The sequence below is a fragment of the Suricata suricatta genome, chromosome 13 (assembly GCF_006229205.1).
Source record: "Suricata suricatta isolate VVHF042 chromosome 13, meerkat_22Aug2017_6uvM2_HiC, whole genome shotgun sequence".
Taxonomy (NCBI): domain Eukaryota; kingdom Metazoa; phylum Chordata; class Mammalia; order Carnivora; family Herpestidae; genus Suricata; species Suricata suricatta.
Window position 1 is genome coordinate 1,448,883 of NC_043712.1, and position 22,694 is coordinate 1,471,576.

Consider the following 22,694-nt stretch of genomic DNA (forward strand, 5'->3'; position numbering starts at 1 on the left):
TCTCGTCACAACGGAGGCGTGGCAGGAGCACAGAGCAAGCAGTGGGTCCCGAAAGCCTCCAAAAAACTTTAATACTGATGCGTGGACGCTCTCCACATAGAAGAGGATCTCTCTACACTCGCAGGGCCTCGCCGGAGCCTCGGGCAGTGGAGGGGGTCCCCAGCGGAGCTCCCCAGGCACCCGACCAGCCAGCCCAGGGCCTGGGCGCGGGCTCGCCCTTACCGCAGCTCCGCAGGGTCCAGGGCGTGACCAAGCTGGCTCCTCTGGCCGACGGCACCTCCTCCAGCCGCAGGGAGCCGCAGGTGGGGTCCAGCACGGCGGTCACCCCGGGTGAGCTAGGGACAGGCAAACACACGTGTGAGCAGGGTCGGGCAGGGAAGGATCCACGAGGTCCGAGGCCGCTGGGGTCTGGGGGGCAGGGAGCCGAGTTCCCTTGGCCTGAACGAAGCTGCTCTCAGACCCACAGTGACCAGGGCCAAGGGCCAGAGGCCTACGGGGGAGGAGGAGGGGCTCGTGACCAGAGGCCCAGGAGGGCGGCACGAGCAGGTGGCACGGAGGTGTCAGACCCAGGGGATTGGCGGCCTCGGGAGCGCAGACGGCCGAGGCTTGGCTCCTATCATCACTGTTGGACGCGGCAGCCAGGACCAGAATGCCCTCTGCCTGGAAGCCCGTGCCCGCTCTGGGCCCGCCGGGCCCTCCGGGGAGAGGTGGCCTCTCTGGGAACGAGGGACACAGGGCCTGCTCTTCATGTCTGCTGTTCCCTCTGCTGAGGGGCGCTGCCACCAGGCCTGGAGCGGAGCGGGGTGGGCTCACCAGCCCTCACCCTCACCACTGCCGGCTCATGGCCCAAAATGCTGCCCGCCCCACAGGGAGCCCGGGCCGGCCAGCGGACAGAGGAGGCAGGGGTCACGCGGGCCCCCAAGGCTCGAAGCCTGCCCCGCCTTAGGGCGAGCTAACCCCGACAGGGAGGCCGGCCACACTAGGGTGGGGAGGAAGGCGGGGCCTCCGTCTACATGGCAGGAGCCCCAGAGACGGGAGTCTGTGTCGGTGGGGCCACACCCCCTCACGTCACGTCCCTCATCAGGGTGCAGCCGTCAAGCTGGCGCAGGGACTCGGGACCGCCCGAGGGACCAAGGACACGCTGCAGGCGGTGGAGACGGGCAGGGGGGGAGGGCGTGGCCCTCCTCCAGCAGCCACCGTGTTTGCTGAGCACCCGCTGCTGGACCGCCCAGCCCCCACACCTGCAGCCCCTGGCCCTTGCAGGGGGAGGGTGTGGAAGAGGGGCCTGAAACGAGGAAGCAGTCTTGGGGGGCCAGTGGCGGGCCCAGGTGTTGAATCTGGGCAGAACCCTGGGATGGGGTGGGGGCAGCTGCAGGGTGCATGCCCGTGAGGGGACAGGAGGGACCAGGTCACTGCAGGGGCCCCTCATCCTGCCCCCCCCGATCCTGAATGTCGGACCCCGGCTCTTCTCAAAGGCTAAGTTCAAGCCATTGCCGTGAGTGTCCCCCTCAACTGTCTGGGGCAAAGGTCAGTAAAGGCTTCCCATAAAGGGACAAACGGGAAACATTCAGGCCACGCAGACCCTGCCTCTGGGGAAGCAATTCAGCCATTTTATCGCAGCAACAGCCGCCGCACTCACTCCGTGAAGCGTGTGCGAGGCTATGTGCCAATAAAGCTTTATTTACCGACACGGGCAGTGGGCCACGGGGCTGTGGCTTGTTGGCCTCTGGCCTAGACTTTCCAGGGCAGTGATTCTCAAACTCCAGAGCCACACGTCCCCAGCAGGACTGACCCCTGGGCCCAGCCTAGGGGACTGGGCTTGGGAGGCTGGGGGCAGGCCAGGGCTCTGCATTTCTAATGAGTTCTCAGGGAACAGTGTGAGAACCGCTGGACTAGGGAATGGGCGCAGTCAAAGAACCCGGGCTCTGTGTCCAGCGGCTGAGGTTTGGCTTGTCCCCAGCCCCTGGTGGGGACGGGGGCGGGCGGACGGGAGGACGCAGCACCCAGGTGTGGGGGTACCCTGGGTGGGAATGCCCTGCGGGGGGAGGGCAGAAGTGGGGTGTCCGCCTGGGAGCCCCGGGTAATTAACATCTGAGAACCCTCCCAACCCTCCCCTCTCCTCTAGGTCTTGGGGGTGGCAGCTGGCCAAGAACCACAAGTCCAGCCCAATGCTGCCCCCTACTGGCAGTAATCACTCAGTTCCACCAATGGGCCAGAGGCTGAGACCCTGGCGGGGGTGGGCAGAGGCCTAGCACAGGACAGTACAAGGGTCTGTGGCCGGGTGGTCCCGAGAACTCAGACACGGGACACAGGACCTGAGCGGGCGGACACCTGCACACGACCAGCCGCCAATCACGCAGGAAGTTGTGGCCGACAGAGTCCTCTCTGCCGGGAGCCAGTGTGGAGGTGTGTGGGGAGGGGGTGCATCCCGGGGGACCGCGCACCTATCAGTGCCCACTGCCCAGCCAGAGGGGAGTCTCTGGGCTCGTTCCCCACCCCCCGCCCGCCAGCCCCGCTGCACCCAGACCGCTGTGCGCCCCTGTGCACGGGCTGTGCTTGGTCCACGGCTCGCGGCTCCCCTGGGGCCCGTGGAGGGTGCTCAGGCTCACCTCCCGAGGAAGGGGCGCAGGGCCTGGAAGGAATCCGTGTTTCTTGCCGGCCTGTTATCCAGCTCCAAATATCCATCCTCCATGAAACCTTCGGAGAGACGGACACCAGGCTCACTCCCCGGAATGGGTGGGTGGGGAGAAGCTGCTGGCTGGGGGGTGGGGTGGGGGAGGGACACCCTCAGCCCCGTGTCAGGAGTCCTGGTGGGCCGTGTCTGCTTTCTTGCCCCTCTCTGGCGGCAGGGTAGGGAGGTGGTGGGCACAAAAGCCTCGGGGCCAGGCCTCACCCCTCCACCACCGGGACCGAGGTGTGCACAGGGCTGTCGCTGATGGAGGATCGGCCTGTGGCCGGGCGTGGCCAGACCGCCCCATGTCCTCTCAAGTGGCCTGCACACCCGCTGTGGTATTGTCTCCCCTTTAGGGAGAGAGTGGGGCCCCCTCGGCCACTGCTGGGGCTGGTGGCCACCTACCTCGAGGCTGGCTGTCGTGGTGGGCCCCCGGGGTCACCCTCTGCCACCGTTCCCAGTCGGGGCTCCACGGCAGGGTCTGGCTGTCCAAGAAGCAGGTGGGAGAGAGGAGCGGCCTGGCCTGCGTGTCCGCCCAGCCCCGGGGTGGCCCTCTGCCCCTGTTGGGCACCAGTGCTCCGGAGCAGATGGGGGTTGTGGGCATGGGGGCAGCAGCCATGCTGCTGGGGTGTGAGGGTGACAGGCCAGGGACCGGGTCCCCAAGAGTGTCCAGCGCCTCCGACTTGTACAGCTTGGCCGTCAGGATGTCAATCCGTTGCTTGAGGATGTTGGCCATGGTCTCCAGAGCCTGCAGCCGGGCCTGCTTGTACCGGAAGTGCGGGGGCCCCGACATGCCCAGGTGCTCGCTCTCCTCGGGGTCCAGGTAGATGCACACCCCTGGGCACGGGTGCTGGGTGGCGAGGTCCTGGAGCTTCAGGGGGCCCAGGGAGGAGCGGGCCGACGTCAGCACGGGGGCGCCGTCCCGGGGGCCGCCTGTCTCCAGCGTCTCAGTGCGGTTCAGGGTTCTGTTCAAACACAGGCAGAAGCTGCAGGGAGAGGGGGGAGAGGGTCAGGTCTGGTGCCTGCGGCCTGGGCAGCGCGTCTGAGACGTGTAAGCAGGGATGAGCTCTGTGACAATGGCATCTGTTCACAGAGACTGTTTGTGTCTTGGAGGGATGGCTCCGGGCGTCTGACAGCAGCGGACCACACCCAGCCATGACCGAGACCCGGCAGCGGGTCGGGGTCAACACCAGAGCCCAAGCACTGAAAGAAAAAATAGATTGAAGTCCTTCAAAACGTCCGACTCATGTGCATCAGAGGCCACAGTCACGAGGGAGCAGGAGACTACGGAATGGGACAGTTGCTACGACCCTCACGTCCCACGAGGGACCTGCTCCTGGGACCCGCATCCTCGTCACGATGCTCCCGGAGCGTGTAAGGGACACCGGCCACTCACAACTCCAATGCACAAAGGACCTGAGTGGACGTTTCTCCAAAGGAGACACAGAGCCAGTAAATACACGAGAAAGATGCCAGACATCGCGGGCCGTCCGGGAGACACGAACCGGATCACAGCGAGACCCCCTCACAGCGGTCGGGGGCCTGCTCTGTAACAGTGAATAAAAGGGGCGCCTGGGGGTTCAGTGGGGTGAGCGTGCTGCTCTTGATTTCGGCTCAGGTCATGATCGCAGGGTAGTGGGATCGAGCCCCACGTGGGGCTCTGTGCTGAGCGGGGGGCCTGCCTGGGAGTCTCCCTCTCCCCTCTGTCTGCCCCTCCCCCCCACGGGGCGAGCCGGCGCAGGGGGGCCGATCCTGAGGGGCCCGCTCCCAGGGGGCTCCGGATGGGCCGGATCCACAGGCACGGAGCGCGGGTCCGTGTGTAACGGGACGGAGTCCAGTCTGGGAAGGCGGACACGCTCCGAGGACTGAGGCAGGGAGCCGCTGCGTGGCAGAGCGCACGCACTGGAGGGCGGTAAACCTACGTTACGTGTATTTCCCCGTACCGTCTTCAAAACGTGGAGAGGAGGATGCCTGGGGAAGGGGGGTGCTCAGTCGGTTGAGCGTCCGACTGCGGCTCCTTAGGCCATGATCTCACGGTTCGTGGGTTTGAGCCCCGTGTCAGGCTGTGTGCTGACAGCTTGGAGCCTGGGGCCTGGAGCTGCTTCCGATTCTGTGTCTCCCTTTTTCTCGGCCCCTCCCCCACTGGTACTCTGTCTCTCTCTGTCTCTCAAAAATAAATAAACCTTAAAAAATTCATTAAATAAAAAAGATAAAATGAAGAGGGGAAAAAGGAACGCAAGAAAGCAAGATGAAGGGCCCGCACTCCCTGTCCAGAGGATGGACCGTGGGCCTCACGTCAGGGCGGCCAGGAGCCCTCGGCGGCCTCTCCGCTGAGCCAGGGGTCTGCCCTGGGCAGCGGCTGGCTTCTCTGTCGGGCTCCGAGGGTGGGAACGCTCACTCAGCTGCGCAGCTGGGACCTGCACCCTCGTCACGACGCTCCCAGACTTGACGTGCCCCAGAGTGGGGGACCGTCTCCTGACCCCTCCCGTTAAGGTGCCGCCCTGGGGAGGGGCTCTCTGGACAGCTGCCCGGCTCCATTAAAACACACACACAAGAGTGAAAACAAACACACACAAAGGGAAAAAGCCAGAAAGCAGTTGGCAGGACCCAGAGAACCCGGGACCCTCCTCGGTCGCCGCTGAGGACACAGGATGGCGGGGACGGCGCGGGAAACCGTCTGGCAGTTCCTCGAAAAGTTAAACACGGAGTTTTCCTATGACGCTGCTGGCAGCTTCACTCCCGGGTGGGTGACAAGGGACGCGAGACAGGTGTTCGACAAATTCATTCACAGCAGCACGAACCAGCACCAAGGGGGAAACAGCCCAAACCTCCACCAACCGACCAGCGGCGACCCCCGCCCCCGTGGACAGAATAGGGTTTGGCCATGACGAGGAGCGAAAGCCGGACGCGGGCGACAGCAGGGGTGAGCCCAGAAAGCATGCTCCACGAAAGAGGCCAGACGCGAGGGCCCCACGCCGCCAGGCTCCGCTGACATGAAGGGGAAGCTGTCGGGGGACGCTGGGTGGCAGGGGGGGACTGGAGCGACGCTGACGGGTGCGGGGCCCCGTTTTGGGGAGAGGCGATGTTTTGTGTGCGGGGGCGGGGGGTGACCACACAACACTGGGGACGGCTCAGTGCCCCGGCGTCTGGCCTCCCAGACCGCTCACTGAATGTGGTGCGGAATCCAGGGCAGCCCTGATCGCCAGGGAAAGCCGCGGCCGCCTCGGGGAGCCCCACGCGGAACGGCGGCCCTGAGCTGCCTACCCACCTGCCCGGGGCCTCCTGGCCCCCCAGCACCTTGCCGGAGGTCACCTTGCTCCACTCCAGCACAGGCGACCCCAGGCTCCCGGGGGCTTCCAGGCCCTAAAGCAGAGGAGAACAAGTCAGAGCCTGCCCTGGCCAGAGCCCTGAGGACCTTTCTCTTAGTCCCAGAACTAGCCCTGACCTCCACAGGCGCTCAGGCTGGACCCCTTGGGGGCCCCCTCTTTAGGGGCTGGGACAGAGGCAGTGGGGTCCCACCAGGGCCCCACCATTCCCAGGGAGGCAGGCACTTGGGGAGCTGGAAGCCCGGCGGCTGAGCTGGCCAGCACCGCGTCCGCAGCTGCGCCCGGCCATACCTTGGACTGTGCGCAGTGCGGGAAAAAGGTCACGATGCCGGGGGTCGTGTGGGAGACCACAGGGACGGCCTTGCCGAGGACGGCCTCCCTCTGCTTCCTGTACACGTCCTGCAGCCTCTGGTTTCGCAGCTCAAGCGCCCGCACGGCAGAGGCCTTCTCCTCCAGGGCCTGTCGCCTCCGGGCCAGCGTCTTCTGGCGCATGAACTCCCGCAGAGACTCCGAGCTGTGGGGGTGACCCCGGGCCCCCCGGGGCTTCGGGCAGGGTGGCGGCACCCTCACCTCGTTCTCCTTCCCAGGGGCGATGCCGGGGTCCCTGAGGGCCGGCCTCAGCCAGCCATGCTTCAGCTCCGAGGGGGGCAGGAGGGAGCCTGTGCCCTTGCTTGGGGTGCCCGCGCTGTGCGTGAAGGAGGCGCTCCGGGACCTCGGGGCCGACGGGCTCCACGGTCTTCGGGCGGGGCTCTCCCAGTCTTCATGAGGGGCCCAGGTCCTCCGGGGCCGGGAGGCCTGCCCGGCGGAGGCGCTCCAGGGCCGCTGAGGGAGGGAGGTCAGCCTTTCAGGGGGGCTCCCCAGCTTCTGGAAGGAGGGCTTCTGTCCTTGAGCCGCCCAGGGCATCTGGGAATAGGACTCCCACCCAGCCAAGGTGCTCCAGCGACGCCCCATGGGGAAGCTGCCAGGCCTCTCTAAGGAGGAGCGCTTCCACTCCTGGGGACTCTCCGAGAAGGAGCCCGGAATGTGGGGGGTGCTCCAGGGGCCCTGCGGCCGCCTCCTCCCTGCCAGGTCCTGCAGCCCCAGCAGAGGCCGCCCCAGCTCTGGCCCTCCCCTGCGGCGGTGGCTCCGGGCCAACTCCAGCCCGGCCTGGATCTGCCGGCGGAGGTCTCTCAGGACGGCCATGGCATTCTGGATGTTCACAGGCTGCTCGCAGGAAGACAGGCTGGGCATGTGGGCAGACACCTGCAGGCCACCGAGGACGGAGGCTGGACTGGGCGACCCGGGGCGGGCAGGGGGGCTCTGAGCAGCTCCAATTTTCCTGCTGTCTCCTGCAAAGACAGGAGGCCGTGAGTGTCAGGAGCTGCAGGGGCCCAGGGGGAGCAGAGCCAGCACCCCCCCACCCCCGCCAGAGGCGCCCTTGGCCCTGCTCCCAGCCCCTCCTGGGTCTCGCACCCAGCATGGGTTTGCAGAAGCCTTCCAGGCACACGTGCCACATCCTGGTGACTGGAGGCTGTGCCTGGGCCCGGGCACAGAGCCCAGACATGGCGAACACAGCGTGATGGGGGGTGGGGGGGGACATGTGTCTGCCGGAGGAACCTGCCGCTCCATCCTGCCTTCCCTCAGTTAGGAAAGCCCCGCCGCCTGGGCACCTGACAGGTGTCTCTCAGGGACAGAAATCCTTTTCTCAGGCTTTCGCACACACTGGTTTCCCCCAAGTCCTGTCTGATGGCAGGTCCGGAGGGCATTTGACAGGCCGCTGGGGAGAGGCTGCTTGGCACGGGCAGTCCCTCCTTTGCCCTCCGCGCCCACCACCCATACCTATAGCACAGTAGGAAGGAGCCAGAGGCCGAGGCGCCGGGTACCTAATTCCGCGGCGGGGGCCTGGTCTCTCCAGGGCGCCTCGCTCTGGAGCCTGGGGGAGGCCGGGGGGGGCCCGAGCAGGACCCTCGCCAGGGTTGGTCCTTTCCTCCAGGCATAAACGCCAACCAACTCAGAATCTTAAACAGAGAAAATGCACACACAGCCCATCGGCTAGGGCTCAGAGCGCCGGCCCAGATGGAGGGGTTGCAGGCCCCGGGCAGCCCCCAGGGACCGATCCACACGCTCCAGAGAAGCTAGGGCGAGCCTCGGCCACCAGGCAGCAAGAGGCAAGGCTGAGTCCCAGGATGACTTTGGAAAGTGACCTGACTTCTCTGACCCTCAGAAAAAGGGGCAATGAAACTTGCTCCCTGCGGCTTTGCCTGAAAGGTGAGTGACACAGGCCCCGGTGCCCGGCACATGCTCGGTAAACACGGGCCCATGCTAACGAGGAAAGTGATAACGAAGGGCCACCAGCACAGGCAGGGCCGGTGGGAGGCCACTGACCCCGCTGGCCGTCCGCACTGGGCCGCAGTGGCTGGGCAGCAGAGTGGGTGGGCCCCCACGAGTATGCCCAGGCCAGCACAAGGGGTCCTGGAGAGGACCGACAAACACCCACCGCGTCCCAAACACAAATAAGGTTTTGTTAACAAATATTGTCACCTGAGAAACGTCATTTACCACAACTCTTCATAATCCCAGGTTACACTCGCCAGACGCCAATACCAGTCCCGCCATCATTACAAACGCATCCACAAGGGCCCTGGCAGAGGCCAGTTTTTGCCTGGCAAGGATGCCTTAGAGCAGAGACCATCCGGAGACGTGACCCCCGGGGCCAGGCAACCAACAGGGCCAGGAGTCTCCCCAGCATACACTTGGGGAAACCCTCTCCCAAGGCCCAGACCTGAAAAGAGCTCCAAGCCTGAAGCGGCGGCTGTAAGGAGAAGGGGCCACGCCCGACCACGCCCTCCATAGGCCACGCCCTTCATAGGCCACGCCCCGAAGCGGCGATCTCCGCCCTCCATGGGACACGACCCAAGGCTACACCGCTCGAAAGCTTGCCCTCCGTAAGCCACGCCCCTCCAGGACCGGAACCCGAGGCCATGGCCTCCACCAGCCACGCCCCTCCAGGGAGAGCCCCTGAGGCCACGCCCCCCAGCCGGGCCCTGGGCCGCCCAGGTTAAGGCGGGGTGTCAGGAGTCCCAGACCCGGGTCTGGCTCTGCTGATTCCTAGCTGCGGCTTCCGGCAAGGGACTCGCCTCGGTTTCCCCACAGGAGCGCAGGCCTGAGACGGGGCTGGCCGGGCGGGGTCAGCGCGCTGCTGGCCGAGACAGGCCGGGGCCGAGGTGGCACTGCCCGCCGGCCGCCCACGGGACTGGGGGTGCGCCCCGAACCGCGCCAAGTCGCGGCGCCCCCCTGCCCTGGACGAGGGGGCCGCCCGCCATGGGACCCTCCCCGCAGGCCCCTCCATCACTGGCCGCTCATCCCCCATTAGCCCGCCAGAGGGGTCCGGGTCAATAAATGGGTCCTGATGGGCACATTTTTTTCTTCCGCTGAGCAGTTTAATGGCAATTAATTTTTTTACGAGAGGATTTTTAATCTGTGGAAATGGATAGAGTCCCCAAGTGCCCTGTCAGAGTTCCAGGGCCGACTTAATCTATGATAAAAAATGCAAAGTGAGGCGGTATAATCTGAAATTAAATATTGGGCTTCATTTTCCTCCAGCCCGGATGGATGAATATTTTATAACTATTGTGATTTAATTTTTTGTTAACTACAGCAAATTTCTAATTCATCCAATTCCCAAGTCCTGCGGCTCTGACCTTTGAACCCAAGCTCATCTCTCCTTAGCCCAGCTGTGACTTGGTCACTGACAGAAACTAATGGTCAGCTCCGTCAGGGTGACACAGTGGTTACGATGATGGATGCAGCCGGTGGCACGCCCTGTGACCTGGTGTCAGACAGAAAGCAGGTCATTTTTCAAGGCAGCCATTAAAATAAAACAAACCAAAAAGCTGAGGGGTGGGAGGGAAACAATGATGCGGAAAATTGTTTCATTTTGTGCCTTTGAGGTGGACCTTCTGGAACCTTCTCCATGGCTCCAAGCATCCCTCACTGTCAGATTTGAGTGGACGTTTACCCTGCTGTGTGGTCACCTCTTACCCAGCTGCCCCCACGGCTGTCCGCCTCCCTCAAGCAGAAAGACGGGCAGAACACCTGCCACCGGGCAGGCTGTTGAGCCTCTCTGAGCCTCAGTCTCCCCATCTACAGAATGGGAGCAAGCCCGCCTGCCCCAGAGGAGGGCTGTGCAGTCAGTCCCTGAGCCAATGTCCAGAGAGCCCGAGGCCCACACAGAGCCCGCTCCACACTGACACCCGAACAGTCACGCTCCAGAGGGACCCTGCCTCCCTCACTCCACAGGCCCCAAACCGGCCCTCCTGGGGATGGTGGACCCAGCCAGGGCAGGTGGGTCCCTGCTAGATGTCAATGCCCCACCCTGCCCTCTCCCCACTCCGCCCAGGCCCCAGGGTGCGACCTCAGGCCTGCCACCATCACCAGCTTTGCCTCTGACTTTCCTGGGATGCGATCGGCCAGCGCCCACCCCTGGGTGACGGCCCCAAGTCCCCAAAGGGCGGGAGACAGTGGACACTATCCAAGGTCCTTCCCATCACCGAGTGCCCTGGGGGAAGTGGGCGTTCCTGGCTTGCTGTCTGGATTCTAAGTCCCAGGCCAGGGGCACAGGGAGGCCCCTCCCTCCACCAGCACCCCCCCCCATGAGCGATGCTGGGGAGCACAGACTATGAAAGTGTGTGTTATGCCGTGGAGAGTGGCCCCGTGTCCGGACGCGGTCCCGGTCTGGGGGAGCGGGAAGGCCAGCCCGCGACACCGGAGGCTGTGCACTTGCACTTCCTCACGGGGGATGACCCCTGCGCGGGCGGGGACCGCGCGGAGCTCTGGTGATGTCCGGGGCCTACAATTCCCCGAGATGCGGACCCCAGCCCTGCCCGGCCTCCATGTGTGGCAGAATCCCCCCTCTAGCTCGGCCCCTGCCCGTCCCAGGCCTCCGTGCCCACAGCGCCCCAGGCCCCCAGGGCGGCTGGCAGTCTGCAGCACCCAAAAGAGGCCCTGCGCTCACCTAGTGGCAGGGGACACAGACTGTTACCCCAGGCCTTGCCACCGCGAATATGCAAACCTTACTTTTGCCTTTGGCAGCTCTTCTGGCGGTGGGGGTGGGTGGCCCCGGGGATCTCTCCCTTTTGCAGGGACTACTTTTCCTTCTTTTGCTTTTCTCCCGAAGAGCTTCAGGGGAAGGGGAGGAGAGGAGGGAAGGGAGGAGGGTGAGCAGTGACGAACACATGGCCGGCCTCACTGGTGGCCCTGGGCCCCTACAGAGCCACGCACCCGTCCCCCCTGCTCCCGGGGCCCAGGCCGCAGTGGGCAGCTGAGTGTGGGGCCAGAGGGCACACGTGACTGTTTGTTGACTGAATAAACAGGTGAGTGTGCTGCCACGGAGAGGCGGTCAGCCAGACTGGACATGGACCTGGGGTGGGGTGGGGTGGGGTGGGGAGGCCTTTGCATGGTGGGGTCCACCCTGGCTGGACACGTGGGGACATGGAGACCCGAGGGGGTGGAAGTGGAGGTTGTCCAACTCCCTGGGCAAGCGCAGTGGCCAACAGGAGTGGGCCAGCTTCCTGAGGGCCAGTGCGGCCACCTCTCCCCGGGCCGTTGGCCTCACTTGTCCTTGTCCACGGCTGGGGAGGGGACTGTATCTGGGAAGCACCAAAAAGCCAATCAACCAGTGGTCTGTGAGCAGGGCCAGGAGCGCTCCAGGCCTTGGCCGGTCCCTCCCGCCCCCAGGCCCGCACAAAAGCAGGAATTCTAGAGGAGGCCCTGGAGGAGTCAGAGCCACAGAGGCAGAGAGTGGAGGCTGGGAGGGGGGCGGGGGGCGGGTCCCTGTGACTGGACAGAGTCCTGTCTGGGAAGAGGGACACGTTCTGGGGACGGATGGGGGGGCGGCTGCACGACTGCGTGAACGCGCCTGACGCCCGTGAACTGTGCCCTTAGGAGTGGCTAAGATGGTAACTCTTACGTACATCTTACCATAGTTAAAAAAGGGAAAAAAAGACCCCACACCTGCTTCTGGAGGGTTCTAAAGCTGGGAGGGGGAGACATGACTTTAAGAACTGGTGACCGATGATGCTAGGTGCCAAGTGACCAATGGTCAAGTCGTGTCCTTGGCTGAGGGGCCCCAGTGGCCTCCGTGGGGTGGGAGCGGACGGGTGAGCCGAGGGCATAGGAGACCCATCAGGGGAGGGGGAGAGGCAGGCTGATGGCTGTGAGCCACAGGCCGGCGCTGGGACCCGCCCCCTTGGCTTTGATCAGCAGGCACCGTGGACCCCACCTGCATCTGCACTCTGCTGGGGCAGGACACACACCCAAAACGCCCCTGTGGCTGCCACCCCAGGGGTCCCAAGTCCCATACTGGGTGCCACTGTCGCCCGTGGAAACCCACACTGTTTCGGGCGTCCCAGGGCAGCCTGACTTCTGCTCCTGAGGGCCTCCCGCTGCCCCACTTAGGGGCCCCCAAAATCTTGCTCAAGTGAGGCTGTCTCTGCACACAAGAGACGCCCTCCTCCCCCTCTCCCCCTGCAAACAGTGGCAGCCTGCCAAAGCCCAGGCCCACCCCTGCTTAAAACCTGCCCAGCAATTCCCGGTTCCCGTGGTCAGGGGTGCAATCCAGCCTCCTGTCTGCCTCCCCCTCCTCACCCCTGCTATCTGTTGACCGAAAGAGTGAGTCCAAACCTAGTTCTTCCCTTGGCCCCTGGCCCCTGCCGCCTGCAGGAAGTCTGTGTGCCCCGGACCAGCCCTCAGCGCCTCCCTGCACAGTAGGGCCATGTGTGGGCCGAGCGGGCAGGCCGGCAAGGCCTCGGGCGCAGGGAGGGCACAGACCGTGCAGGAAAGACACCGCTTGTTCTGTGCAGGCTGAGCCCCCGTCTGCCTTGCAGGCCTGCTGCACTCCTTCCCTGAGGGGGAGGCCGAGGTTTGGACATCCTGCCCCCAGAGAATGACAGGCTGGGCCCAGATCCCTGCCCGGCCCTTTCATAAAGGGCTGGGACCCCCTCTAGTGTCCTTGTCTGAGTGCGATCGAAATAGAGCCTGTTGCTTAGTTCTGCACCGTGTGGCCCTGACCGCCACCCGAGTGTCCAAACAGGCTTCCGGGAAGGCAGCCCCGCATGGCCCCTCACCTGCGGCCTGGCGCTGGGGGGCCCTGGAGGGCTCTCGCCCCCGGCCCAGGATGGCCTTGTCTTTCCTTCCACACGGAGCCTCGCTCAGGGCGCCCAAGCCTGGAGAGGAGCGAGAAGGAGCATCGTGAGACGGGTTCCGAGAAGTTCCAGGCAGAGGTCCCCGTCCGGCATCTGCTCACAAGGCTTCAGACACAGCACCTGTGACGGAGGCCCCAGGCCCAAGTACGTCCCAGGGGGCCAGGTCGGGGTGCGCCAGCTTCCCGGCCCTCCTGCGGGGCTCTGGCTTGGAGGCACTGCAGAGACGCGAGGCGCTGGAGGGCGCCGAGGTGCCCAGAGAGGCACAGCTGGCCTGCCACCACGCCTGGGCCCGGATCTTGTCCCTGAGCAGCTCCAGCCGTGGGTTGGTCTCTCTGGGCGTCCGCCGGGGCCCCTGCACCTGTGGGGGCCTCTCCTTCCAGGGCCCCGGGAGAGACGTGCAGGACTCGTGGCCCCCGGAGGAGCCGGAGAGGCGGCCTGATGACACCGAGCTGTCCCCATCCTTGGTCTCCTCACCTTCGGACCACACCGGGAGGCTGCAGGCCCTCCCCTGGGGGCCCGGCTGCTCGACGTAGTGGGACCAGGCCACGTGGGGAGCCCCCCGCAGGTCACCCGGCGGCCGGGAGGGCCAGGTCCACCTCAGGGCAGCCATGACACCATCGTCAGCCGCAGGCGAACGGAGCGCGGAGCCCCTGGGGAGAGAGGAGCCCACCGGCCGGTCAGGAGCAGAGACTGGCCAGGCGGAGTGGAAGAGCATCTCACACTGAGCCCCGCCACCCAGCGCGCCCCCTGCTCCCTCCTGCTCCTGTCTCGGAAGACCCACAGCCGACATAGGTGCCAGGGACCCGTGAAACGCCCTGTGCACGGCGCCGCTGTGACGTTCTCTCACACGGCCACCGGGAGCCTGTGAGGCAGGCACCACGATCGGCCCAATTTGCAGATGAGGCAACTGAGGCTGTGGAGAAGGCACGCAGCAGAGGCACTCTGGCCCCCCAGTCCTCCACCCTCATGCTGACCGGGCTGCCCTCCTGGGGAAGGAAGCCCCCACCTGCTCCCAGGGGCGGGCACGGACACCCGCGTCCGCACAGACCCTCCCGGGGCTTGGCTCCGGCCTTCCCGACGGCTGGCCTGCCCCGGGCCTTGAGCTGGTCTTTGGGGCGGGGCTGGGGCGGGACTCCTAGGTGGGCAGCCAGCACTTCCGGACTGAGGTTCACATGGCCCCAGGGCTGGGCAGAGGGCAGAATCAGCGGAGACCCCGGTCACCACCTGCTCTGGGGTCAGATGGTGCTTTCACGGGGCAGCCTGCTGGCCTGGGGCCTGGCATCCATCCCTGTGAGGCCTGGGCCGGCTGGCCTGCCCCAGTGCCCTGGCCCACGATGGAGCCCCTCAGGATGGTCGTGGAAACTGGGTGGACATGGGGGGCTGCTGGGACCTGGGCTGCAGTGGCCAGGGGTGGGGGCTTTCTAGGGAGCTGCCTCTCAGCAGGGTGGGAGAGAATTCTGGGGGTGGCCTGTGACAGCACAATGACCCCACGTCACTCAGCCTTCAGCTCCACTGGGGCCGTGGGCAGGCCCCACCCCCTTCCTCCCGGGGCACCGGAGCCAGTGGCTCCAGGTGAGTGACCTGGAGTGGGGGCGCGAGGAGGGGCTGGGACAGAGGTAGGCAGGGTTGACCCTAGCTTCAGCCTGGGAGCCCCGGTGCAGGAGAGACGAGCCAGCCCAGGGGCGCGCCCCAGCCGGGCCCACCTGCAGGGGGAGTCCGTCACCTCCTCGACCGCCCTGGCAGGACGGCGAGGTGGAGAGGTCGTGGACTCTGCAGTCAGCTGGCTCCGAGCTGGGCATAGCCCCCTGCGGAGGAGAGCACCCTCACATCCCTGCTCCACCCCCAGCCCACTGAGTAACCTTGGGCGACGGGGACCCCACCCTGCCCCTGCCTCTAGGTATTGTGAGCATCTGGTGAGTTCACTCCAGCAGGGGGCGCTGAGCAGGGCAGCCGGCGAGCAGCAGTCAGGGGCCGAGGGGCTTGTGAAGACTTCGTGTTCAGGATGCGCCAGAGAAAGCAAGAGCCCCCCTACTTTCAGACAGAATGGAGGGCCTCCTGGAGGCGTGTTCCAAGAGCCTGTCCCGGGGAAGCGTGGCCATGGCTGGCAGAGGGCAGGCCACGGGGCGGGGCTCTGAGCCCAGCAGGGCCCTGTGGTGGTGGCAACGGCCCCCGTCCAGCCAGCAGCAGGGGAGAGGGCTTGCCCGGGGGCCGGCACCGGCCTGCACTGCGGGGTGCTGTCTCTTCCCTCCCCGGGCGGCTTCTCCTGTGGTCGGGATGACCCTGGGCTCAGGGGCCACAGACTCTGCGGCCCCCTAGATTCAGCCTTTGGCCCTGGGGCCCTTGGCCACTCCTGGCGGCCCAGACTGATGGCGTACCGCCACAGCTAGGTCCCCCTGCCGGTGGCACCGTGGCCGCCATCCAGCTCTGCTGGGTCCACCTGGCGGGTAGTGCCACCCGGCCTGCTCCCTGCTGTGGCCCCGATGCAGCCGGGCCACCCTGTGTTGCTGTGTGCGAGGGGTTGTGTCACAGAGGCAAGGTGGGGGGATGCAGGTCCTTCCAGGGGAGCCTCAGGGCACGAGTGTGGTGCCGGGGCAGCCCGCGCCTGGGGGCAGCTTCTGCTGAAACCAGGGGCCGGCAGGACTGGGGGCGCGGCGGCTTCACCAGGGGGTGACCACAGAGTCCCCACGCCACCCTTCCAGGCTGGACAACCGAGGAGACTCCCAGAGACAGCTCAGCAGAGCCCCTGCCACCCTGCCCATGGACCCCCCACCACTGCAGCCACGTCCCCCGCCAGGCCCACAGGCCCCCTCCTCACTCTCCCCCACCCAACGTCCTCCCGACTTCCTGGCCCTGCTCCCTGAAGGGCAGAGGGAGGGTGTCTCTGAGCAGAAGCGGGTGCTTAGCAGTCTCCCTCCTCGGGAAGCAGCTGCATTATAAATACAGTAGAGGCAGGGATACCTGGGGGGTGCGTGGGGGGCTCAGCGGGTTAAGTGCCCCATTCCTGACCGGCTCAAGTCGTGATCTTGCAGTTTGTGGGTTCAAGCCTCACATCAGGCTCTGTGCTGACAGCACTGAGCCTGCTTGGGATCCCTTCTCTCCCCTCTCCCTCTCTGCCCCTGCCCCACTCTCTCTCTCTCAAAATAAATAAACATAAATACATAATCCGCACGATGGAGCAGTCGGCTTCAACGCCCTAGAGTTGATAACAGCAAAATCACAAACAAATGCGTGTGCGCGAAAATAACCCCACCTTTGTCTTCACTCGTGGGCGGTGATAAGCCCTGCACTTCCTCCCGGACCCCCGACCCCCGGCCCCCTCCGTGGGTGCCACACCTCCCCGCAGACCGAGTTCATGGCCTGGGCTTCTGGACCAGCTCCAAATCAGGAGACATGCGAGAGGCCTGCCCAGGACCCCCGTGGACTGTGGCCCACGTGGGCACCCACTGCCTCTGCTCCCTCGAACCCGCTGGGGGGACCCCGAGCAGCGGTGGGTGCCAGGTCCCGCTAGGCCCCGGGCAGAGGCCGCAGCCTGGGCGGGGGACACGCCCCACGCAGATCAGGCCCACCACCGCGTCTAGCCCTGAGCCACTCGGTAGGCCTGGCCGGAGGCTTGCCCCCGTTTGCACCCCGAGGCGCTCCCCACCGACCACCCCTGCCTCTTCCCTGGCTCACACCTGCCAATGCCACTCTCTCTGAGCAAGGTCCCCTCACCTCTGCTCTGTCTTGGTCCCCACTCCTCCGCCTCCCTCAGGGGGCCGGGGACCACTGGGGGTGGGGGCACAGGAGAGGCCTTGTGTGCGCATACTCGTGGCTGGAAGAGCCCCCAGTGTGTCAGGGCCCGGAGTGGAACCGGTGCCCCGTCCCTTGCTGGGGCCTGGGGCGAGCGGGGTCCCCACCCACAGCACCACAGCTCACTGTCCCATCTGGCCCAGGCCCCTGCCCCTGCTTCCAAAGCCCAGCCTGGCCTGAGGGGTGGGGGTGGGGGGTTCGGGCGGGGGGGCAGATCGGCTCTGTCTGTTGCACTGCTCACTTCTCCCCAGCTTGTCCCCAGGGAAACGAGCCCAAAGCAGACTGAACTGAGCAGGTTTGGGGACACAGTCAGTGGACCATGAAGGAGAAAGGCCATGGGTGCCCACAGCCCCGGGCCCCAGGGTTTGAGGCCACAGCGGTCGCCCCGGCAGCGGCCTGGACTTGGACATGGCATCCTGCAGCCACCTGCGTGGACCCAGCCCTGGGGAAGCTGTGGTCCCAGCAGTGCACACACCCGAGCTGGCCCCGCACCCCGATTCGTCTCCAGCTGCGCCAGGCCCCGCCCAGAAGCCACCAGGCAGCAGGGACCCCGAGGTGGGGGTGCCGGGCCTCCACACAGAAGTGCTTCGGAGGCTGACCGGGGCTCAGGTCATATCTGGGGAAGTGCTGTGTGGGCAGCAAGGGCCCTGCCCCCCGTGACACCCCAGACACCGACACGCCGCACAGGAGCGCGCGGCCCGGGTCTGCAGAGCAGGCAGGCGCGCCTGGGCTCCCAGAGGCTTTCTCTGCGTCCCCCCAGCCTCCCCGCTGTCCTGGCCGCAGCGGTCACGGCGTCTCCACCAGCCCCTCCCCAGGGGAGAGCGCCAGACCCCCAGGGTGGTGGATGCAAGGCTGGTGGGTGAGGTGGGCAGAGAGAAATGCCAACGCCAAGGACATGCACAGACATGCAGACACATGGACCCAAGGACACACAGCCACGCCCTGAACAGTGGGCTCCGCAGGCAGAGGTGGCCACGGGTGCAAAGGAGATGAAACGAAGTGAGGTGGCCATACCCCACGACCTCTCGGTTACACAACCCAGAACCCACTTAACCCACCGCCCAGGGGACCCTGGTGCCACAGTCCACTCTTGCTAAGAGGGACTCACGGCCACACCCACAGGGAGCCCCCCTCAGCCCCGGGCCCGGCCACCTCCTATTCCTCCCACCCTGCACCCCCATCCTCAGGCCTGCGGTCTCCTCCAAGGCCCGAGTCGTAGCAGCTAGCACCCAATTGTGGAGAGCAGTGTCTCCTGAGCTGGGCACCGCTCAGGGCACCCTGCCAGGGGCTGGGTCCTGCCCCCAATGCATTTCCCAGGCAACCTGGGGCTCCTCCCACAGCCCGGGAGCAAGGCGTTGTCACCTTGCCCACAGTCACACAACACAGAGCGGAGACCTGCCCTTGTCACCACTTCCCGCAAATAGGGAGGGAGCCGAGAGACCGGCGACCCCAGGAAAGGAGCCCGTGGACCAGACACCCTCCCCAGGGGACGAAAACCACCCTCAAAGGGCTCAGAACAGCCAACTGGGGACCGTGGCTTTTGGGGGCCACGGCTGTGGGTCTCCTGCTCGCTGACCCAGCCTGTAACACCCACTCCTTGATGGCGGCCTCCTAGCAGGACAGGACGGCCTGAGGGGGCTGAGGGGCCCAGACCCTTTGCCTGAGGAGTTAGCTGGACAGGATCCGTGCTGGGCTGGCCGCCTTGTCAGATAATGGACTTGCCAGGTGGGGCCAAATGCCGAACCACCCATCAGCCCCACTCAGGGCAGGTGGAGTATTTATTCTTATTGTCCAGATGGGGAAACTGAGGGACAGTTCCTTAGGGAAGAGTCTAGTATGGACCTTACAGCAGCGCCTGAACCCAGAGGCAAGGCAGCCCGGTGGGTAGGGCTGGCGGGCATCACGCTCCCAGGGGCAGCCTGGCCTTGCCCCCGCGGGGGCCCCAAACCCTCAGAGGGAGTCCCACATGGGAAGACCCCTCCCTGGGAAAGTGGGACAGAAGGAAGACTGGCACCCAGCCCCGCCCGTGCCCAGGGGAAAGGCTGCCACCCTCCCCGACCTGCCTGTGCTCCCACCCACACCTCCTCCAAGTGCCTGGGGCAGGCCGGGCGGCTCAAGCAGAGCCCCCAGGGTACTCACCAGCTGAAAAGCCCCAGGGCTCCCTGTCTGTGGGGGGGCACCAGGCAGTAGCTGTGACTCAAAGGCCACCGCCAGCGAGCACAGGCGCCCTCCTGCACCTCCAGGTGTGCAGGAGGCCTGCCCTGATGTTGCCAGAGAAACCCAAGCGTCCATCCACGCAGGCTCCTCCTCCAGGCTGGCTTCCCGGAGCCCCAAGGGAACAGTGCCACTCGCCAGGAGCCTCAGCGCCAGGAGCCTCAGCACGAGAGCTGGGGACACACACCTGGGGCGCTCCTCCCCGTGGGGGGCAGTGGGGGCGGGGCAGGAGGCACGTCTGCAGGGCAGGACCGCAGAGGGGCCTCCAGTGCAGTCCAGAGCCGCCCCCTCCTGGCCCTCTGCCCCCGCTTTCTCCCTGCCCCCAGGGACTCCAGCAGCCACTGGGGCTCTGGCAGGCTGGAGCCAAGGAGCCAGAGGCCAACGGGGTGGGGGGCAGGGGGACACGCGAGCCAGTTCACAGCCGCTTCTAGAGAGCAGCCCTCAGGGCTTCCTGATTCTGGGAAGGTGCCCGGTAGGTGGAGATGGGGGGCCGGTTCCCAAATTCAAAGCCCACAGGTCTCTCGCCTCCCCGCAATCAGTGTGGCAGCCCTGGGCGCGTGGGCAGGAGGGCCTCGAGGGGCCCGGCCAGCACATGGACCCGTGCATGGCTCCCTGGGGTCTCAGTCATTTGGCTAAGATCGGTGCCCTTGCCCAAGGTCCTTCTTCAACTCTAGGTCCTGGACAATGTGCGCCGCCCCCACCCCTGCCCAGCTCCAAACTCGCACCTGCGGGTCCTAGGGGCGGGCAGCCTGCCCCCTGAAAGCCCAGGGTCCTCCCCAGTGCAGCCTGGGTCAGCTAAAGGGTGAGGCAGCGGGAGGTGCCGTCTCCTGTCATGGCCAGTGGAGCCAACCCCTCTGTGCAGGTCCTGGGGGTGGGTCCCTGCCACCACCCCTCCCCCAGAGCTAGGTCTCCCCCCACCAAAAACCAAACTCTAGTAAAAGTGTCTTGCCAGGAGATTCCTCTTGGTGTTCAAGAAATTTGAATTTGGAGGCAGAGAGGCTTGGAGCAGCTGGTCTCTTAAATACTCAGGGGTGTGCCTGGCCCCCGGAAGTGGGGGGCAGCAGCTGGAGGGGTTCTTGGTGCTCTCCTAAGAGAGCCAGACGCCTGGTGAGGCCACCTGGGACCAGAGCTGAGCCTCCAGGCCAGACCACACCAAAGGGCCGAGAGGGCTACGACCCGGCAGTCAGCAGGTGCGAGCCGGAGCTCCGCACGCTGGCTGGGCTGCCCACAGGCGTCTGGCACCTGAAGGGGGATGGGCTCAGGGGTGTGTCAGTTCTGGTCCACAGGTTGACTTTGTCTGTTGGTATCAGAGAAACCGGCGAAGTCCCCCCCCTCCGAGACAGACGCCTGGCCTGGTGCTGGGCACGATGTGGCAGAACTGCTGTCACGGGCTGGGTGTGGCCGAGCCACTCAGTCCCAAGGCCAAGCGTCCCTGCTCCGCCCAGTAAGAGGGGAGGGGGGACATCCAGGACTCAGCACGAGCAGTGTGGGGCTTGAGCATGCGGTCTGGGCCCCGCGGCCACAGCTGCCTGTACCACCAGCTGCAGGGGTAGGGCGGGCCGAGCTTGGTGGCTGGGTGGGCTGCTGGGGGGCGAGCAGAGTCCCTCTCTTTCTGGGGGGACAGGCTGAGAGACGTCAGGAAGAGCTTTGCCCCCAGTTCCCCTTTGTGTGGGAGGAGAGGTGGCCTGGGGGGTGGGGCCAAGGGGCCTCCTGGCTGGTTAGGAAGCTAACGGGAAGAAGCAGACCGTGCGGGGAAGGAGGCCCACGGGCGTGGGCACGAACCTCGAAGCGCGCTCCCTCTCTCCCTCGCACCCCTGCTCCACCAGGGAGCACCTGCTAAGAAACAAAGTTAAGGTGCTCAGGACCCAGTGCCGCCCTGCCAGCTGGGGGCACCGGCTGCCTCAGTGCTGGCCTCACGGGCAGTGGCCACGGCGGCAAAGATGGAGGCCACGGGTGGGCCCAGCGGCGTGAGCTCTTAGGGACCAAGGTCGGTAAAGCTAGCCCTGCTCCAAATGCCCAGCCGCCGACAACGGAAGCGGCCCTGAACCCCGAGCTCGGACAGCCAGGCGGCTCTCCTAGGCCTCCTGGTTCTGGAAGGGCCATGGCGCTGCCTCACAGGCGTGCGTTCCGGGCACAGTTGGCTGGCACTGTTCGCGAGGCCTCAGCGGACACCTCCCCCTGGGGCCGTAGGAACGGCTGCACGGGACCCCCCCGTCATCGCATCAGACCAGGGACCCCCTTCATCAGAGCGGGTGCAGAGTGGCCAGGCCCACGGGCTGCCACCTGCAGCAGCAAAGCAGGGCATTGCCGGAAGTGTCACCGGACAACACCCCGCAGGAGGACCCCTGGCCCAGGACCTCCTCGCAGGGCCGGGTCCCCTGCGGGCAGAGCACCTGGGCCTGGAGACCGAGGGGTGCACGCAAGGCGTCACCCAGCCGGAGCCCCGCAGGGCTGGCCACAGGGTCCCATCACCTGGCGGGCGCTGGTCCCTGATGCACATTGTGTGCCCCAAACTCAACCTTGGCATCTGCTCTGGAGAACCAGACCTATGACAAGTGGGGCTGAGAGCACAGCAGGAGGGTTTGCCCCGGTGAGGGGGTGCTGAGGGCTCCAAACATGTAGGGCTGCCCAGATCCTGAGAAGCCCCCTCCACTCTCCCGCTGGGGGGGGGGGGCGGAAGGGAGGGGTCTGTAAGCACCCTCATTCCTTGGCTTTCTGGCTCTGAGGAGTGGGGGCCCCGCGGTCCAGACCTCCAGCTATGGGGAGGTCACCTCCAGAGTTTATCCCCTGTCCCCCAAGACACCAGCAGCCCCCCGCCGTTTCCCTCCCCTCTCCGGTCCTCTCTGTCTTTATGAGCTTGTAACTTGAAAAGCAAACAGAGAAACTCACTGCTGTCATTTTAATGGGGCTTCCAAAGGGTCAAAAGTCCCCAGCAGGTCCTTTTCCTAATTTCCCGGATCAGCCTGGCTCTGAGCTTTGATCAGTCCGGCAGGGAGAGGGAGGGGCCGAGAGGCCTGGGGTCCTGTCTCTCCTTCCTTCTGGAAGAGCTTTTGGGTGCCAGACGCTCAGGAAATGTCCGTGCCTCTGTCCTGGGAGGTTTGTAGTTTGGAGAGCCAGGGTGGTAGGAGTCCGGGCCGGGCCGCCCTAAGTCTGCGGCCCCTACACTTCAGTCGTTGCCCCTAGGTTGATTAGGGCCCCAGAGGCGGGGCCCCCCCACCAGGGGGAATCTGCAAACCTTGCACGGGACCCCAGGGCACAGCGTCTCCCCCAGACGTGACCCAGTGATTTGGGAATTAGGGAGCAGCCGGCTGGGAAGAACCAAGCTGTGTAAACAGCCCCCCCTTAGCCACAGAGGGCTAGGGGAGCAGCTGCCCAGCTGAGTCTCCCCAAAGAGCAGAGCAGGGCCCGCTGAGGAGGATGCGGGGTTTCCATGGCAACCGTGGCTGCCTTGCGGGAACCACTGGGAAGACTCTGGGAAAGGACCCCATGTGGGGGCCGGCAGAAGGGTGGTCC

At 65.6% G+C, this 22,694-nt stretch overlaps 1 protein-coding gene across 6 annotated transcripts; it reads right to left on the reverse strand.

The window, feature by feature from the left end:
* Positions 1 to 46: 46 nt before the first annotated feature.
* On the reverse strand, positions 47 to 15,018 carry CCDC187 (coiled-coil domain containing 187). 6 transcript variants are annotated; one of them, XM_029920761.1, is made up of 11 exons: positions 14,403 to 14,623; positions 13,299 to 13,828; positions 13,101 to 13,199; positions 11,053 to 11,154; positions 7,860 to 7,994; positions 7,240 to 7,325; positions 6,289 to 6,819; positions 5,940 to 6,034; positions 3,077 to 3,657; positions 2,610 to 2,697; positions 47 to 335 (listed from the first exon to the last, which is right to left on the reverse strand). In XM_029920761.1, the coding sequence occupies exons 2-11, from the start codon at positions 13,786 to 13,788 to the stop codon at positions 113 to 115; spliced, it is 2,430 nt and encodes an 809-aa protein (XP_029776621.1). In that variant the 5' UTR covers positions 13,789 to 13,828; positions 14,403 to 14,623; the 3' UTR covers positions 47 to 112. The 6 variants fall into 6 exon arrangements, with proteins under 6 accessions (XP_029776621.1, XP_029776617.1, XP_029776620.1 ...); XM_029920757.1 differs by lacking the exon at positions 14,403 to 14,623 and adding an exon at positions 14,882 to 15,018 and having other exon boundaries at positions 6,289 to 7,325; XM_029920760.1 differs by having other exon boundaries at positions 6,289 to 7,325; positions 13,653 to 13,828.
* Between the last annotated feature and the right edge of the window lie 7,676 nt (positions 15,019 to 22,694).